We start from the raw sequence: 19,242 nt of genomic DNA on the forward strand, positions 1-19,242 counted from the left end.
TTTTATTTTTCCATATAAAGTTGATTATTGTTCTTTCAAGATCTGTGAAGAATTGTGCCCATATTTTGATGGGGATTGCATTGAATCTATACATTGCTTTTGGCAAGACTGGAATTTTTACTATGGTGATCCTACCTATCCAAGATCATGGGAGATCTTTCCATTTTCTGGCATCTTCTTTAATTTCTTTCTTTAAAGACTCAAAGTTCTTGCTATACAGGTCTTTCACTTGTTTGGTTAGCATTATCCCAAGGTATTTTATGTTGTTTGTGGCTACTGTAAAGGGTAATGTTTCTCTGATTTCTTTCTCAGCCCATTTATCGTCTGTATATAGCAGGGCTACTGATTTTCTTGAGTTGATCTTGTATCCTGCCACTTTGCCACTCGAATCAGTTATATGAGTTCCCATGTAGAGTCTTTCGGGTTCTTATGTAAGCTATTGTATCATCTGCAAATAGTGAAAGTTTGACTTCTTCCTTTGCAATTTGTATCCCTTTGATCGTCTTTTGTTGTCTTATTGCTCTAGCTAGAACTTCAAGTACAATAATGAAGAGATATGGAGAGAGTGGACAACCTTGTCTTCTTCCTGATCTTAGAGGAACTGTGTTGAGTTTCTCTCCATTTAGATGGCATTATTATTCTTTTAATCATTTCAGATAATTCACCAGGGAAAGCACACAGCCTGGCTTTTATTAGTAAAATAAAATCGCATATTATGATAAACCAGCCTGTCTCCAATTTAGGCTTGAAAGCCATCTTACAGTAAAGACTAACTAGGCTCATTCCTGCTAATGATTAAATCTGTTTCTCAAGGGTTGGTCTATGCCTCACTTGTAACCTTAGCTAAAATTGGTTCTGAACTGCCTGTTCCAGGAAATGGCAACCGTGTATATATTTCAAAACATTGCAACCCTACCTTTGTTTCAAAAGGTTATTACAGACACCTGTTGTTATGACTACCTTGTTATGACTACTTTGCTATGTTTTGCTTCTGTAACACTGACTGTTTGCCTACCAAATGCCCTATTTGGAAACTCCCTACCCCTGAATTACAAAAACCTGATCTTCTAATTGGGCATAACTTTATTCCCAGTACTTGGGAGGCAGAGACAGGTGAATCTCTCTGATTTCTACTACATACTACACAGTGAGTTCATACTACAGCCAGAGTTACAGAGTGAGACCCTGTCTCAAAACAAACAAAACCAAGAAACAAACAAAACTCATCAAAACTACCTTATCTTCCCCACATCCAAGGCTGACTTCTTCAACCTGAACTTACACCAATAAAAATGCTTGTGTTAGTTAATTTGGCCATGATGGTTTGGATTAATGGTCTTTCTCCTCATATCTTTGGGATTAACATTAATTATAATTTTGTGGTTTTTGAGGTATTTGTCCATGTCTTCAAAGTTTTCTAACCCATTGCTCTAAAACCTTCCCTGATATTATTGCCTTGTGGTTGCTGTCAATTTGGAGAGTTATTTGTGGTATCCATATGTCATCCTTCAAGTCTCGTGAAGGCTGTTAACTTTAGTCAAGTAACTGTCATAGAATTAACAACTGGCTGTAATGACTCTTTCTTATGTGTTTAATAGAGCTCTGCTTACTTTTTTGGGTTCTGTCTTCTGCAGGCTTCTGTACGACCTGTTGTTCTCATATTACTTTTCTACAGGCAGATGTTTACTGCTTATGTACTGACTGAGAGATGAAGCTCCTTCTGAGCATTATGGTAGCTTAGAGCTGCCTCAACAATTAAAACAGGCTTGCTTCTCATTTTGGATCAGTTGCAGGTATGCCCTACAATCTATGTGATTTCTTCTTCTGACCCCCAGGTGATTAAAAATACAACAGTTTGATTACCTAATGCCTTCATATTCTTTAGATTGTCTGCAGCTGTTAATTCTAAGTTGATTCTGTTGAATTCTGTTGTGTGGTTGTGCCTGTCAAACATGTTGGGACTCGTTTTATGGCTTAGCAATTGGTCTCTCCTTTGGAACACCCATCTGCAGTTGGCAGAATGAGTACCTCCAGTTGGGCAATGTATTCACACCTCCAGCAGCTGGTGTAAGTCTCTCATAACCTTGCCAATTTTCTGCCTAGATTGTCTATTAAGTATTGCTTACTGAAATTTATAAATATGGTAACTTGCTTTTCTGTTTATCTTTTGAATTCTTCAAACTTATCTCTTGTATTTTGGGCTTTACTGATAAAAGCATATAAACATTTTGTTTTCTCTATTTCCTGTGTTTTGTCTCCATTTCTCCTTAAATGCTTTTTTAAAATTATGCATTTTTGTGTTTTATGCTTATTTTCTTTGTTGATTATCTTAGTGATCTTGATGTGCCTTTATTTGTAACAATGGAATCCATGTTAGTACTAATTCTCTTTATACTTTCTGTGGAAAACTCAATCTGAAGCTCTGCAGCTTCTGTTCCTAATGCCTATTCTAACTGTATGGAAGTTCACTGAGTCGTGTAGACTTTGGGTCTGGTTCATTTTGGTGTGCAATGTTTTTTTTTTTAATTGTCTTGCAAGCTGTTTTATAACAAGAGCTCATAAAATTTAAAAAAAATGAAAATACTAACTTATTTATTTAATTCTGAGGTAAGGAATTATTTTTCTTCCCCTTTTATTTGTGAACTAAAGATAGGCCCTGTAATTGAACTACATTGTGAAGAAATAGTGATAAGTCTGGTATGTAAAATGTACTGAGAATAGGCAGCTCTGATGAATTAGAAAAGACACCAATATTCAGAGGCTTGGGAAGCTCTAGAATCTTGTTTCTGTCAACTCTTTGCTCTGTTTTCATGCATTAGAATCAGAGGTATAGTCATGTAAATGTATTGTGTACATTTTCCCATAATACATGATGGGGGGAACATTTAACTTGCTAATACTTTGATAAACATTCTTTTAATAAAGTTCATCTTATCCCTTTTTCCATATGACTGGTGCTTTTAGTGTCAAGTTAATAATTCTCACCTGTTGAAAATGTGTTTCCCTCCAAAATTAATAGTTTCAATTTTCATAATTAAATCTGAAATGTATTGGGAATTCAGGGTTTTTCCTCCTTTTTTTATATGTAGTATGAGGCAAGAATCAAGACTGTGCTTTTTAACCCATCTGCTATTCAATTAGCAAAGCATCGTTTGTTGAGTGGATCTCCCCTTTGCCAGATGTGTCTAAAGTTTGGCTGAGTTGCATAGCATGTGATCTACCTATCACAAGTCTCTTCTCACTCTCTTCTTCAACAAAGTGAATAGATTAAGCCAAACTTGATTTATGATGATTTATTTATACTCAAGACATTCTTGGTTTCAAACTTTGCTCTTTTGATGTAAGTGATGGACAGCCAGCAACTGAATTACAATTTCCATTCTACCAAGAGAAGGGCTGTTTAATGCTGTAGGTCAAGTTATACCAGCCTGAGGATAATGGGTAGCTCTGCAGAGGTCAGGTTAACCCTCACTGCTTCATCCAAGTCAAGGCTACCTAAACATTTAATATGCAGCACCTACTTTTGGTGTCCCTTAATCACCTACACATAATGTTGCCTGCTTACAAAACTATCATTTTTATTCATGGGAATCTGGCCTGGGCCTCTGTAACTCATGCATTCACTGCAGTCGGTTGTCACAGAGATTCCATCTCTGACAGACACAGGCTTCATTTTCAAGCAAGCATTTTTCAGTCAGATTTGATGCCTGTCTTAAAAACAGAGACCTCAAAGTTAAGAACTGTAGTAACATTTTGTTTGTGTTTTAATAAAACTTGCCTGAAGATCGGAGTGCAAAGCTAGCCACACTAGTTAGCCAGAGAGGTCAGGCAGTGGTGATACACACCTTTAATCGCAGCAATTAGGAGACAGAGGCAGATGGATCTCCGTGAGTTCAAAGTCACCCTGAGCTACACGAAACTGATCCAGTTTAAAAGAGAAACAAAAGTACACAAAAGCAATCTCAGTGCTTGGGATCCCACGCCTTTAATCCCAGCAGTAGAGAGTAATATAAGGTAAGAGGAGACAGGAGCTTGGTGCAGTTTGAGGTTTGGTGGAGACAGATACAGTCTGGAGATGCAGTCTGACTACAGGATCACCCTTTCTGTCTGAGCATTAGTAGAGGGGAGAACTCTCTAGTGGCTGGCCGCTTTGCTTCTTTGACCTTCAGCTTTAACCCCAATATCTGTCTCTGGATTTTTTTTATTTATACCAATTAGGATTCATGCTATAAAGAACTCTCTGGTGTATGATGCAAAATTTCATCATAGGTATAGAGTCAGACATATTTTAATGTATTTATAGTTGTAGTCCTTAAAATAAGAAGTTATTGCTTTTTTGTTTAATTTGCTCAAATCTCTTAACATGTAGTTTTCCATAAATAAATCTAGTTTATAAAAAAATTATCATACTTTTAGAGATTTTTTAATAGGCCAAAAAAAATGCCTTGGCTTAATCTCTATTGCCCCTAAAAACATAGTTAAGCGACCCATGAATATTTAGAAGTTTACTATCAGGACAGCTACAAGTAGACACTTCCCAAGCCATTACTTCAATAGTAAAATATAACAAATCTATGATTTTACTTCACTTTATAGTTCTTATTTTTTAAAATACATGCTGTTTATTCAAACAATAAAATTAAACCTAAATGATAAAAAATTGAATGCAGATGGAAATAAATTACACTGAATATTTGTGAGTTTTAAATTTTGCTTTCATTTTTAATTGTATACTTGAGTGCAGGTTCCTCAAAAGTCAATGATGTTGGGTTCCTCCAGAGCTGGAGTTTCAGGCAGCCACCTAAAATGGTCCTGGAAATCAAACTGGGGCCTAACTCAAGCCTGAATATCTGCAAATTTTAGCGTATCAACACAAGGCAAGTAATTCATTCAAATATCTTTTAAAGGTCTTTATCCTAACTGGGATAAATCCTATTGGCAAAACAAGCCATAAAGGAATCTGTCTCTGTTCAGAAAGTTCCCTTTTGGTGGGGAGGAAGCAAAGCTATTCTTGTGCAAATGACCACAGCACCAATGCTCCTGAGCTATGCATTTGCAGAGCTGTACAGTTGGGGGTGGGTAGCGAGCCAGATACAGAATGAAAAGCATGAACCAAGCAAAGCAGGACATCAACAGAAGGCAAATGTAGAGAGTGGGGACAGCTCGCTGCACATGTGACCAACAAGAGAAGCCCTGAGTAGCTCAGATACCTTGTATACCAAGTATCTCAAGTGACAGTCTTTAAACCACCCACTGACTATCCTGTGGCTGAAGAAGAGCCCATTCTTTAGCCTCTCTCATAGCAGGGAGCGGAAGCCATGTCAGCCTTGGCCTTCTCCTCACCCTGAAGTCCTGACTACAGCCTTGGCCTTGCTGGTGTAGTACCACACACCTTCTCCAAGAACCCTCTGCTGGCCTTATCGCTTGCTTCTGTTTCTCCTTCTTTAGTCTGACTTTCTTATTGGTCATTTACCACCAGTAAATTAAGTTATTCCAATTCCCCACACACTACTTCAGTACTGTAACACTTTTTTAATTTTTTGTTTTACATTTTAAATTAAAACATAATTATTATATCCCTTCCCTCCTTCCATTTCTTCCCTCCAGTCCATCCAAAGTATTCATCATTTCAACTCATCCTATGCCCCCCCATGCTCAAAGTGACAGTCTCTTTTTCATTTATTATTACTACTACTACTACTACTACTACTACTACATACACAGACACACAGACACACACACATATATATATCATGTATGATGTCCATATATGTGTGTATATGGACCATTGTCTATATCTTTATCTACATCTATCCCACCCAGTCCATTTTTGTTCTTTGCGCACAGATGGTTTCAGGCCAGACTACTTTGTGCTGGATAGTCATGGACTCATCCCTCTGAGATGCTAATTCTTCTTCCCCCAGCAGTCATTAGTTTCCTATAGTTCTGTTTTACATTCTTCTTAAAAGAACACACTTAAGGGGCTATAGAAAGGCTTTATGGGTTAAGAGCACTGACTGTTCTTCCTGAAGAGCTGGGTTCAATTCCCAGCCACCTGCATGGCAGCTCATTTCCACCTGTGACTGCAGTTCCAGGGAATCTGAAACCCTCTTCTGGTCTCTGATGGCCCCAGCCATGCAAGTGGTGCACAAACATTTGTACATGCAGATATAATTCCCACACAAATACAAGAACAAAAGTTACTCTTGGGTTTAAAGGCTTCTCCATTCTCATGAGATGAGACCACGCCTCATGCTGTCTTCATGAATGCATCACCATCTCGGCATGTACCATTCTAAGCCCTTCCTGGAACACTGTCCGTTTGCCATCAGGACTGAACATACCATCCTCCAGTTAGTCATTTCCAACACATTGATCTTGCCCCTTCGAGGCCACCCATCTTCAACAGAAACTTCCTTTCCTCTTCTACTTACACATTGCAAGAGGTTCACAGTGGGTTGTAGGAAAATTTAGGTATGTGCATATACCTGGTCAAAGATTTAATGGTGTCCCAAGACTTTCAAAATTGGAACACAACCAGTACTCCTATATAAACACAAGTGCAGATCTCACCTGCTGCTTATAAAGCCCATGTAACAGAGCTAGCCAGCATTGGTCCAAAAGCACACATGTTTACAGACATCATAAATTAGCCCTGCAATAGTCACATGTACACACCTAGATGCATATGATAAACCAGAAGTTAACATAATCCAGAAAGCCTGATCTCTCCCATCAGGGGGATACTGAGACACAGAACCGCACTGGTCAGATCTCCTATCTCTGTTCTCCTCAAAGCTGACTGCTATGTCTTCAACAGTCACCTAATTGAGTTGCAATCCCCTGGCTCATTCTGGTGAGAAAGCACCTTCACCAAACACCCTCCTGGAGAGTCACCCATACAGCCCTAATTGCTCAATGTACAAGTGTAATGCTTCTTATTATGCTAGGTAAGAACTCTTCTATGACAAAGACTTCCATTTGCTTCTTTCACAAAGTGAGTCTGGCTTTTGGTGTACCGAGGATGCTCCCTGGGAAAAAGAGGGACCTCTCTTCCTGTCTAATTTGCTTTTGAAAAATATTCAATGTTTCTACTTTAATTCACTTAGTAATGAAAAGTAAATGAGACCAACAAGCATGTTTGATTTGTCACGGAAACAGAAACAGCTTTGCAAGAACAAACAAAATTAAATTAAAGTAAGTGTTTCTCCTCCATGGTGAAATTGAATTCCCCCCGCCAAAACTTCATAACATCTGTGAAACACAAGGCAGACACCAGAAAGACAGGGTGCCTTGATACTCAGCAAGCCTCATCTGTACCTACCCCTGACCTACAGATGGTCTGTGTAGCAAGGCAGGGACATGTCTGCAGAAACCACACATGCCCACGTTTCACTGATGTAAGCAGAGAGTAGCTGGGGCTGCAGGTCAAACTGTGTGTTCCACCTACCGTTTTTGCAGATGGGGCAGCACTGGTCAGGCTCATACACGGGGTCCACACATTCCGTCTGGGGACAGGCCGACACTGTGCATAGCACTTCACCATTGGCTTCACATCGACACCGCTCACACGGAGACACCTGAGACACAAGTCCATGATCAGGGTCACACCTCTCACAGTCCTTGTCCTATAAAGTCACATCTTTATTTTTAGGTATGAAGATGCCCAGATGCTTTAGGAATGACATTTTTAAGTTCTTGGGCCCAGTATTTTTTCAAATGTTCCTGGTGTTTCCTGAGGAGTAAATAAAGGTATTTACCAGGGCTACTCAGTCTCTCAGCTCCAGTTAGGGAAGTTCTCCCCAAAGGTACTTCTTTAAAAGCATCCCTTTGAAGAAATATTTCTGTTGCTTCCAAAATCAAGTTACTACTGATTTCTTGCTTGATAAAGCCTTACTCTTTCATAACTCTGTCAGCTCTGCATTTAATCTAGCCTGGATTGTTCCCAATATTTCTCAGAACAGGAGAAAGCATAAGACACTCACGTGATCTTCTGAGGCCAGGAGCCCCTTGCCAGGAGCTGCATGACCTTGATATCCCAGAGTTCTTACAGTCACACTAAGTGCCCTCCTGAAATGGTGGTCTTGTCTGCTGGAAAGACACCTGAGACCTGAAGGCATTAGGCAACTTGCCTTCACCAGGTATCTTAAGGGATCAAGCTGAGATGCCACAGAGGGCTCTTGACTATAGGTCCATGCTGGCTCCTCTCCAACACCTCACAGGGTCAATCCTTCATGTTATCAATAGTACCATGTTCTTCTGGGAACCCAGACTTTGACAGGTATCAGGGTCTCTCTGTCTCTGTGCTCCCTGCTCCCCTCCCCTCCCCGTGGTGTGTGTTGTGTTTGTGTGTGTGTGTGTGTGTGTCTGTCTGTCTGTCTGTCTGTCTATTCTCTGTCTTTTTAAGTACGTATACAGAGAGAGAGAGAGAGAGAGAGAGAGAGAGAGAGACTTAAACATTTCAGAATAGCCCAGAATAAAATGTTGGCCTAGTTTGCAAGTCAAAACCAACTTTACAACAATATAAAGGCACAGTTTTAAGAAGTGTTTTTGGCACAACATAGTGTGGGGGATTTTGCAATATGAATTTTTGCTGCTGTTTTCCTCAGTTTTTCCTGGGTAGAGCACTGCATCTCTGTCTCAAGAGCAGATGTAGACAGCAAAAAACAAGAGGAAAATATTCTGAGTTTTAAAAGCAAAGACCTTGAGTTGCAAGAGAAACAGTCAAGTACATGTCAGATCCCCTTAACTGGAAGGACTTCAGGCAGAAGCCAAGAAACCCAGATGGTGTGGCTTAGAGATGCAGAGCCATGATGCCCCAAGGGAGCAGAGCTCTACCCAGCTTAGGGCAGTAGAGCTAGCAATGGGCAGGAAGGTCACATATCTGCATTTGTCCTTAGGAAGCTGCTCTAGGAAAAAAAGATGACGCTCAACATGGGATGGATTTAAAGGAGACAAAATGGGCCTGTGCCAATTCCCTAGGCAAAACGTGTACTTGAAAGTCAGACTGCATCAGTTTGTAGGCAGGTGGCCTTTGGTGAGTTCACCCTTCCACATGAGGCCTCAATCTGACCTAGAAATGAAGTCCCCTATGTCCAGGCCAAGCTAAAACCTCCCCATGTGAGTGCTGCAGAGCACAGCTCACCTGATGGTTTTCTATTCTTTATCCAGAATTTGATTGTGGGGAAGTCTGACTCAGCTGCACAGGGACTTGTTCCGTAAGTGTCCCTCTCCAGACTTGCTCCTACTATCCACATCTCCTATCAACAGCTCCCACACGGGGGGCTGCCTCCACTCCAATCCCAGCTCGGGCCACCTCAGCTCCTACAAAGAGAGGGTGCTGAGAGGAAGTTTCAAGTCTCTGTTGGTTCCCTGAAGCATTCTGCTGGTACCACAGGCCCTGAGTTCCTAAGACAGCAGCTTTCCCTGTGTGTTAATGGGGTGCCCACCTTGCCAGGACCCAGCCTCACTTCAGAACTGCCTGTCCAGGGCTCATATTCCTCTCTTCTGCAAGACAATACAGTCTGATGCTTCCTTCTGAATTGCACACCTTCCTGACCACCCAGTCTCTGGACCCCTCTGGGACCACCTGTCAGGCTCTATTGCCACTCCTTTTGTTGACTCCTGGTCATCAATTAAGCAACCACCAGGTAACCAGGCATGCCTAGGAATAATGCTTCCTCCTGATTTGTGAAGTTCAGTGATGCTTATCATCTGAGTGTTTTGGCTTTCACTTTTCTACTCTACACTTGTACAGAACTGTGCCCCTTTTAAATGTCATACCAAATCTATTTCTGCTGACTATAGAGCCAGCTGAGATGTGTCTATCAAAGCATGGGGTCTTTCCTCCAGTAAGCCATCATTCAATTCTGTCCCTTGGCCTGTTATATGACTCTTACAGTGTATGCAATATTGCTAAGTTTAAAAACAAAACAAGACAAAGGAAATACAAAAAACAAACAAAAAAACAGAACAGAAAATAGTGTTCATGGGACCTCAGGAGCCAATCAAGGAAGTTGTAACCAGGCTGAACCCCTCAGCATAGCACATTCAAAAAGTGACCCCCATGAGGTTGATGGGGACACAGAGGGACTCAAACTAGATCTTCTTGCACCTCTGGCTTTGACCCAGACTAAATTTACCCTTCAAAAACTGACTCAGTTCAGCAGCCCCAGGCACAGCAACATGCCAGGAGTGAACCTAACATGTATTAATAAGAATAGTATGGCTTTTCCCAACTGGGAATGAGGATGAAAACATTCTCTGTTCATGCCATGATTCCAGCTGTAATTTAGAAATGTGGACTTCTTCTACCACCTTTTGGGAGGATGGGGATAACATGGTGTTTGAGGTGGGTAGTGTGGGTATGAGTGTGTGGGGGGTGTTGATGATCAAGTAGCTGGGCCTGGCCCCTGCGGGAAGAGCTCTGATTTCACACTTCTGGTCATTGTCCCTCTTCCACATGGCTCTCTTAGTCACCGTGTGTGCTACACAGCTGCTTGTCAGAGGAAATCTAAGAAATACGCTCTAAACCCAAAGCAGAAATTTTTCAGTGAAACAACTCTGACTACAGCATGGACAACAAAGTGTAAATAAATACAGTAATTCAATGGTAAGGAAAGTAGATCAGTCATGACGGGGTTGCCCTCACAGCACTCAGTAGATATATGTGTGCCTCCGTCACAGGTACAGCAGCAGCAGTCCAAGCAGTAAGTACTGAGGCTGTACCTTTTGATTCAACAGAAGTCGACGGGGTGGTTTAAGAACAAATGGCCCCCGAAGGGAGTGGCACTATTAGGAGGTGTGGCCTTGTTGAAGCAGTTGTGGCCTTGTTGGAGGAAGTGTGTCACTGAGGGGGTGGGCTTCAAGGTCTTTTTTTTTTTTTTTTTTTTTTTTGCTCAAGCTTCACTCAGAGTGATACTAAGATGTAAGACTCTCAAGCTCCTTCTCCAGCACCACGTCTGCCTCCATGCTACCATGTCTCATGATAATGGACTGAAGCTCTAAATTATAAACAGCCAATTAAATATTTTCTTTTAAAAGAATTGCTGTGGTCATGGTTTCTCTTCACAGCAATAGAAACCCTAACTAAGACAGTGGGCAATGTAATTAATACATGAAATTAGTCTCAAGTATAAAATGAAGACCATAAAAATGAACACTCCTCCTTACACCTGAACTAGATATTCCCACATGACCTAATCACTTCCTGAAAGACCCTACCTCTTCAAGCATCCATCTATCACCACAGGGATGATCAAACCTCAAACATGTGCACTCCCACAAGATGGCAAGTTGTATACATTTTGTATTCATGAACTTGGGTAGAATTAGGTGTCTATCTTTAGGAAGCTCTGCCTTGGTCAGTTTGTAAATTCTAATTACTAGTACCACAAGAGGGGTCTACAGAAAACTCCTTAAATTTAAATCCTGATCTTGTCTTTGTCTCTAACTTCTTTCCTGTGGAAAATAAGGAATCTCTCCTCTCCTCTCCTCTTTTTGTTTCTCTCTCTCTCTCTCTCTCTCCCTCTCTCTCTCTCTCCTCTCTCTCTCCTCTCTCTCTCTCTCTCTCTCTCTCTCTCTCTCTCTCTCTCTCTCTCTCTCTCTCTCTCTCTCTCTCTCTCTCTCTCTCTCTCTCTCTCTCTCTCTCTCTCTCTCTCTCTCTCTCTCTCTCTCTCTCTCTCTCTCTCTCTCTCTCTCTGAGACAGGGTCTCACTATGTAGCCCTGGCTGTCCTGAAACTCACTCTGTAGACCAGGCTGGTCTTGGGCTCACAGAGACCACCTGTCTCTGGCTCCTGAGTGCTGGAATCAAAGACATGCACTACCATGCCCATCTGGAAAACAAGAAATCTTTCCAGATACTTCCTCCTGCTCCTTCCTGTCTGCACCATAGCATTCTCTCACCACACCAGAATTGCCCTCTGCTCTGGAATAGTGCATTCCTTTCTCAAATCAATTCAAATGCCATTCTATGCTGCACGAAAGAGGCATTGGTATATAAGAGTTGTGTGTGTCAACCACCCTGTCGTAGTTAGTCCCCTCTATTATACTCCTTGTCCAGAGGCTGTCACTAAGAACTGCGGAATGGGTACTATGAAATCCTATTGTGGCAAAAGGCAGCACTTCTTGGTGCCTAGGGACCAGTTCTATGCCGAATGCAGATGCTAACTCAACAGCAGACAAATGGGAGAGATGAAAATCCCAGACCGATTTCCCCAATGATTGCAGTGCTTTGGTTGATGGGATTAATTTAAATCGAGGGAAGAAGTATGAGTTAATAGCCTGCAGCTTAGATCTTTCTCCACCAAAGCTTCTCATGATAAAAGGAAGCTCCACTTAACCTATTTGATCAGTTTATCCATTCATCTTCCCAAACTCCTAAGTGTTCACTCTGAAATTACAGAACACAAGGCTATCGTGAAAACCAATAGATGCAGTAAAATTCAATCTCCTTTCTTTCCAATCACTTCTTCTCTGAAACAATTTTTGCTCTGGTATCCCCTGAATTTCTCCAGGCACAGAGAACACAGTCAAACTCACCCCCTCCCCAGTATGATGACCTTTACCATAGGACCCTCAGCAGAGGCTGGGCAATGGGAAGATTAGCCTTGGACTTTCAGCATCCCAAGCTATAAACTAAACAAACCGACACTTATCATGAATTCTCCAGCCGCAAGCATTTTATGAAAGCCCCAGAAGCCATATATGTATTAACTGAAGCAAGCAAAGGGATGACTGGGACAGACCACCTCCCCTTCCAAAGCAAGTTTAAACTGCACAGGGCAGGATGGAAAACTAAACTCTAAAATTTAAAGCTGTGTGTCAGAGGGCTTGCCCAACCCTATACAAAATGATCCAGGATTAGATATGGCACCTGAAGACATTTGGACATTTAATATGCAAGGTGATGCAGGTGACAGTGTGAAATTCATTAAAGTGGTAATTAAAAATATTTTATTAGTGTGTGTGTGTGCATGTGTGTGCACGTGTGTGTGCTCACACACGAGCACAAGCTTACATGGAGGTCAGGGACAATTTAGAGGAGTCGATTTTTCCACAAAGTGGGTCCTGACAATTGAACTTAGGTTACCAGACTCATGGGGCAAGGCCAGCATCTTTACCTGCATTATTTCACTGGTCCCTAAAGTGGTGACTTTTAAAACTGAGGTCTGAAACTGTACAAAATCGCACAGAGTGTTAAGCAGATAAACATGAAGTCTGTGATCGAGATTGTTTCTAATTTTGAACATTGTCAGAACCCACAGCACCCGATACTCATCTTTTTCAGTCTAACCTCCACCCGTTCTGTCAATGTCTTCTTTAATCAGATATATTTTATACTGAGTAAGAAAAAAATCATACTTTGCTACTGACATAATTAATCTATTTTTCAAAACGGGAAGTCTAAGGTATGAACTATAATCTGCCAAAAGGGGATGGGCTAGATCCAAGTGGGACAACACAGCACAAAGAAACCTTCACCAACAACCTGTGTGTTTGCCAACCAACCATGAAATGCTTGTCACAGACATTACAGTGGGCATCTTTGAGAATCCTGTTACTCGTGAACACATGCAAAGTAACACAAAAGTCAAAATATGTGTTGGGTAGGGGGAAGATATATAAAGGAGAGGGTATGGGGACTGAAGAAAATGTCAAGTGCTAACTGAGATGTGTGTACCGTGAGAGTTCCAAAGACAAAGCTTTCCCTTCTGGTGCAATGACTGCATACTGAATAAACTAGGATGGATGCAGATAAGTACTGTAGAGAGGATTGTTGACTGTGGTGCAGAGGAGACCCTATGACCAAGAGGACAAAGTTTAGACACAGATCTCTGTACAAAGAATGTTGTCCATACTAGTCTGGATGAACATAACTATAATGGAAATATACAATAGTAGGTCAGAGTCAGCATGAAGAGAGGGAGAAGATACAGACACACTGGGCCATGAGCTCTGTGGTGATGGACATCCTCCACTCATGGTCCTTGCAGAGGATCAACCTGCAACAATGCATTCAATTCCATTTACCTGCCCTGCTGAATTCACATACTTCTTTACAACAGTCAAGGACAGTGCAGCCAACCTCACATTTGTTTTATCATTTCTTTTCCCCCATGCCCATTGCCATGAACTGAAAAACACAATTGCTACAGTATTAGAGGTTGTATCACAGGGTGGCACTATTAGGAGGTGATGGACTTCAGGAGGCAGGTCTAGTGGATGGCCTTGGGGGCATTTGAGACATAGGGAACCTCAGTCTCCTCCTCACTCTCATTTACTTCCTGGCCCTAAAGTAAGCAGCTTTGCTTTCTGTCCCTTGCTCATGTGATTATGGGATGCCTCATCTCAGCATCACGGGGTGAAACCTTCAAAAGTGTGAGCTGAAAGAACCCCTCTTCTCTTCTCATCCAAGTACTAACCAGGCATGACCCTGATTAGCTTCTGAGATCAGATGAGTTTGGGCGAATTCAGGTTGCTATGGCCATAGACAACCCCTTTCCTCTTTATAAGTAAATTGCCCTGGGTATTCTGTTTTAGTGACAAATACTGAATACTAGAATACCAGTATTTAGTTCATTTGATATCTGTAGGAGATGAAATGAACGACACACAAGGTTGACACAAATCATGATGGAACTACATATAAGTACTAGTAACTAGAGTGTGCAAGAAATTCTATAAATCAGTTGTGAATTATTTCTACAAATTGAAAAGAGAAACGATCAAAACCAAGGGCATGGCAAAGACAGCCTGAATGATTAATTGATGTGTGAAAGAATGTATCCTTGGGCACTACACTCACATGGTGAGAATGTAGGGCAAACAAGAATTCTTACCTTTTCTGACTTGCAAATGGGAATTAGGGCTTTGGGTCATGCTGTACAGGAGGTAACCAGAGAGGGTAAGAAATGAGAGAAATTCTCACAGGGTTTGCTTTTGCCTCCATCCCATCTCTTGGGGGGAGAGAATCAAGGACACTCTGAAGCTAACTCCAAGGAACTCTCTGAACATGTTCTCCCTGGCTGTCATCTTGCCTATAGGATGAGGGCATCTGGGACCTCTTTTCTTTTCTTGTTTTGTTGTTTTTTTTTTTTTTTTTTTTTTTTTTTTTGGTTTTTCGAGGCAGGGTTTCTCTGTGGCTTTGGAGGCTGTCCTGGAACTAGCTATTGTAGACCAGGCTGGTCTCGAACTCACAGAGATCTGCCTGCCTCTGCCTCCCGAGTGCTGGGATTAAAGGCGTGCGCCACCAACGCCCGGCTCTGGGACCTCTTTTCATAAGCTTACAGGATCTACCCCATAGACAGGCTCTGCAGTTGTTTAGACTGGAAAAGCACAGGGTTCCACCTGGGTATACATCCAAGCCCAAGATGCTGACCTTGTGGCACTAGTAAGTTGAGAACTAGGACCTTAGCAGTTGGTAAAACAGAACTGAGAGACAGCTGCCTTTTGGTAAGAGACCCGATAAGCCTGTGTCACAATAATCATGAGGAATATGGGACACAGCAAAAATATAGGAATAATCATACAGAAAACAAATATGCTAATCTCAAAAACACTATCAGGAGCAAAGCAAGTCACAAAAGAACAGATACAGCATCTCATGACCTGTGCATATAAGCACCAACCTTTGTATGCTCATGCAACAAAAGGCGTGGTTCATGTGTGTGTGGTCATGCGGACAATGAGAAGGTGAGCACAGAAGGCTATTTATCTATCTTCTTGTGGCAGTGAAGGGAGAGGAAGGACCAAGAAAGGATGGGGAGGGAGGTTTATCTGCATCCTTCCATCTCATTAGAAAATGGGGATCAGAAACAAATATAGTTAAATACAGCACATGAGAGAAGCATGTGGTACCTCGACATTTACCCACTGCTCATGCTTGTTGACTATGTTTTATATGTGTTCTTCAAAAAAAAACGCTTGCTTTATGTAAAAGCATTAAGGTACATTTACTATACACTTAAAGTATGCTAGGAAATACCTCCAAATCCACTCATGACCCCTACCAGTAACCAGTTAGTGGTGGCTGTGTTGCTCGGGGCTACATCACTTCCAAGAGATGTAAACACAGTGAAGAGAGTGCTATGGGAATTCCATGCTGCTCTGCTGGACCCGCCCAGCAGGTCTGCCTGACCTCTACCACAGGGGACTGAATTAAGGGTGCTCCACAAACGGGAGTGTCATGTCAGCACTCAGAAGACTGAGACAGAATAGCTGCAGGTTCCAAGCTAGCCTGGGCTATGTAGCAAGACCCTACCTCAAACCAAACATGAAAAGGAGTGAATAAATAATCTCTAGGAGCAAGTAATCCAGATTTCTAGGGTAGGGATGGCGCTGACACTTATGTCTCCGCTTGTATAAAGCTCCTTTGGGCTCTGGCATCACCATCCCAGAAGGATAACACAAATGAAAGAATCCTATGTACTTGTATCCCTGACACCAGAGGAAAGGGCAAGGCAGTAACCCCTACATCAGCCTCCTGCAGATGCCCAAGGAGAAAGTCAAAGCTAAATGTGGTGGTGGGGAGGTCTCGGGCAACAAGGACAAAATGTTTTTCCAGCGTTTTCCAAGCAAGAACAAGTAAGGGTCAGGATGGAAAGTCAAGTCACTAGGTTGGCGGTGGTAGTGGTGGTAACGGTGGTCGTGGTGGTGGTGATGGTGGCAGTGGTTTTTTCTACATTGTGATGGTGTGGTGATTTGGGAAGCGAAACAAAAGCTGGCCACACTTCTTGTTGCTCCTCTTTGCTTTCATATAGCAAAGCGATGAGGAGGAAGGTATCCAATGAACAGCAAGTTCCAACCAGAGCACCTCAGTGCCTGACACACGGGCTTACAACAAATTATCTATGTTAGGGTAAGAGCAAGACTGACAGCCAGATATTGGGTCCAACTCCAGGTCTGCCCAATTGACTATGCAAACTAGGACAGGTGACTTGTGTTTTTGTGCCACATCTGAAAGATGGACTTAAATCATCACTCACAATATGATTAAGCACTAATAAATGCAAATTGCTATGGGGTTAGAGAGGGCTAGTGTTGTCTTCTCTCACTATCCATGTGGGATTTTCCTTTAACACGGGGACCCAAATCCACAAATACTCAAGTACTCAAGTTACTTTCTATAAAATGGAGTCACATTTGCATGAAGCCTATGTATGCCCTTCTGCACATTTACACTGACCTCTAGGTGACTTATAATACTTACTTGTACCAAATTTCTAGGAATAGTTGTCTGACTATATTATTTAGGGGACAACAACAAGAAATTCAGATGCAAATCTTAAGTTCACAATAGCTTGAACTCACAATACATAGATCGCTGGATAAACTCTGAAGTATTGCCCAGCCCAGAATTCTTCTCACCTGTCAATCCCGTCTGTACTTTCATAGAGAGCCCTCAAACTTAGTTTTCCAAAGAGCAAAACCACCCAGAACCATTAATAACTACTAATAGGTTCTTATGCTTAATGTATATGTATTACCAGGCAGAGACTTTCCAGAAAGGAAGTGAGCATTTGCAGTGTTTCTGGAGCTGGACTTTCAGACATCAGGAGTCAAAAGTCTGCAGGGTAAGCTATAGTGCAGAAGGAATTAAAGTGTGACTTCCTGAACACACCACAAGAAGCCTAATCAGATGCTTGTGGGAGAAAGACTCCATTTTAATACTAAAATTCACAAGTACTGGAGTCATTCAGGTGTTTTGGCAGGGAATAGGAACCGAGGATACAAGACATAGCAGGGACCTCTGGTGACAAGCGGTCTCGAAGGAGCTGGAACAAGACAGCTGTCAAGAGTAAAGGCTCTAACACCATTAAGGGCTGCAAAGAGACCCACAATCTTTCGCAGACATTGGAGCTACAATGCTGTTCCCAAGAAAGCACAGGACCTTCAGAACTTCATACAATTGGCTGGATTCTGCAGCCAAGAAACCAGGTATGAAGCCAGAGATATGCTAAGGATAGGGCGCCCTTCCCAACAACCTGATGCTACGGGAGTCCTTCCTCTCTGGGGTAAATGAAACCTGGCCATATCATCATGGGGAAAACCACTGGATTACTGAGTAATTACCCCTAGTAATGGGATTTCTGAGAACCTCAGAGACCAGAACATTCCAATAGAAGTTCAAGCAAAAGCTAATAAGGACAACTAGTTCCAACCATCTTCTAAATTTAAGGAGCCACAAGCTAAAGTAATTGTCCCCAAACTAAAGCTAACAGTCTTCCAGCTCCCCTGCTGTTCAGTTATCCTGATGAGCTCAGACTCCAAGCAAGTTGCTAGAGGAAAGAACTAAAAGCAAGGGCTTTCTGGCTGGCTTTGGAGGACCAATGGCTCCTCAAAAATCACTGCCACAGTTTTGTCACCAGGTGGCGGAAGTGTCCTTTCTATCACTCAGTCTATCAAAACTGTCCAGTTCACTCTCTGAGCATGTGGCTCAGAAAGTCACTAAGTGCTCTCCTGTGTGGGTACCTCACTACCTTCTGAGTGAACATCTCCTGTGTGAATATCTCCTGTGTGAATATCTCCTGAGTGAATACCTCACCACCTTCTGAGTGAACATCTTCTGAGTGAATATCTCCTGTGTGAATATCTCCTGTGTGGGTACCTCACCACCTTCTGTGTGAATATCTCCTGTGTGAATACCTCACCACCTTCTCAGTGAATATCTCCTGTGTGAATATCTCCTGTGTGAATACCTCACCACCTTCTGAGTGAATATCTCACCACCTTCTGAGTGAATATCTCCTGTGTGAATATCTCCTGTGTGAATACCTCACCACCTTCTGAGTGAATACCTCACCACCTTCTGAGTGAATATCTCCTGTGTGAATATCTCCTGTGTGAATATCTCCTGTGTGAATACCTCACCACCTTCTGAGTGAATATCTCCTGTGTGAATATCTTCTGTGTGAATACCTCACTACCTTCTGAGTGAATATCTCCTGTGTGAATACCTCACCACCTTCTGAGTGAATATCTCCTGTGTGAATACCTCACCACCTTCTGAGTGAATATCTCCTGTGTGAATATCTTCTGTGTGAATACCTCACTACCTTCTGAGTGAATATCTCCTGTGTGAATACCTCACCACCTTCTGAGTGAATATCTCCTGTGTGAATATCTTCTGAGTGAATACCTCACCACCTTCTGTGTGAACATCTTCTGTGTGAATATTTCCTGGGTGAATACCTCACCACCTTCTGCGTGAACATCTTCTGAGTGAATATCTCCTGTGTGAA

General features: G+C 42.0%; 1 protein-coding gene across 1 annotated transcript in view; it reads right to left on the minus strand.

Annotated features, from left to right (window-relative positions):
* The window catches only part of Vwc2 (von Willebrand factor C domain containing 2), a 149,211-nt gene that overhangs the window by 116,978 nt on the left and 12,991 nt on the right, over positions 1-19,242 (minus strand). Inside the window, exon 2 of the mRNA XM_005082954.4 lies at positions 7,451-7,580. Coding sequence (XP_005083011.1) covers positions 7,451-7,580 — 130 coding nt within the window. The remainder of the gene's footprint in view (positions 1-7,450; positions 7,581-19,242) is intronic.

The sequence above is a fragment of the Mesocricetus auratus genome, unplaced genomic scaffold (assembly GCF_017639785.1).
Source record: "Mesocricetus auratus isolate SY011 unplaced genomic scaffold, BCM_Maur_2.0 Super-Scaffold_100006, whole genome shotgun sequence".
NCBI lineage: Eukaryota > Metazoa > Chordata > Mammalia > Rodentia > Cricetidae > Mesocricetus > Mesocricetus auratus.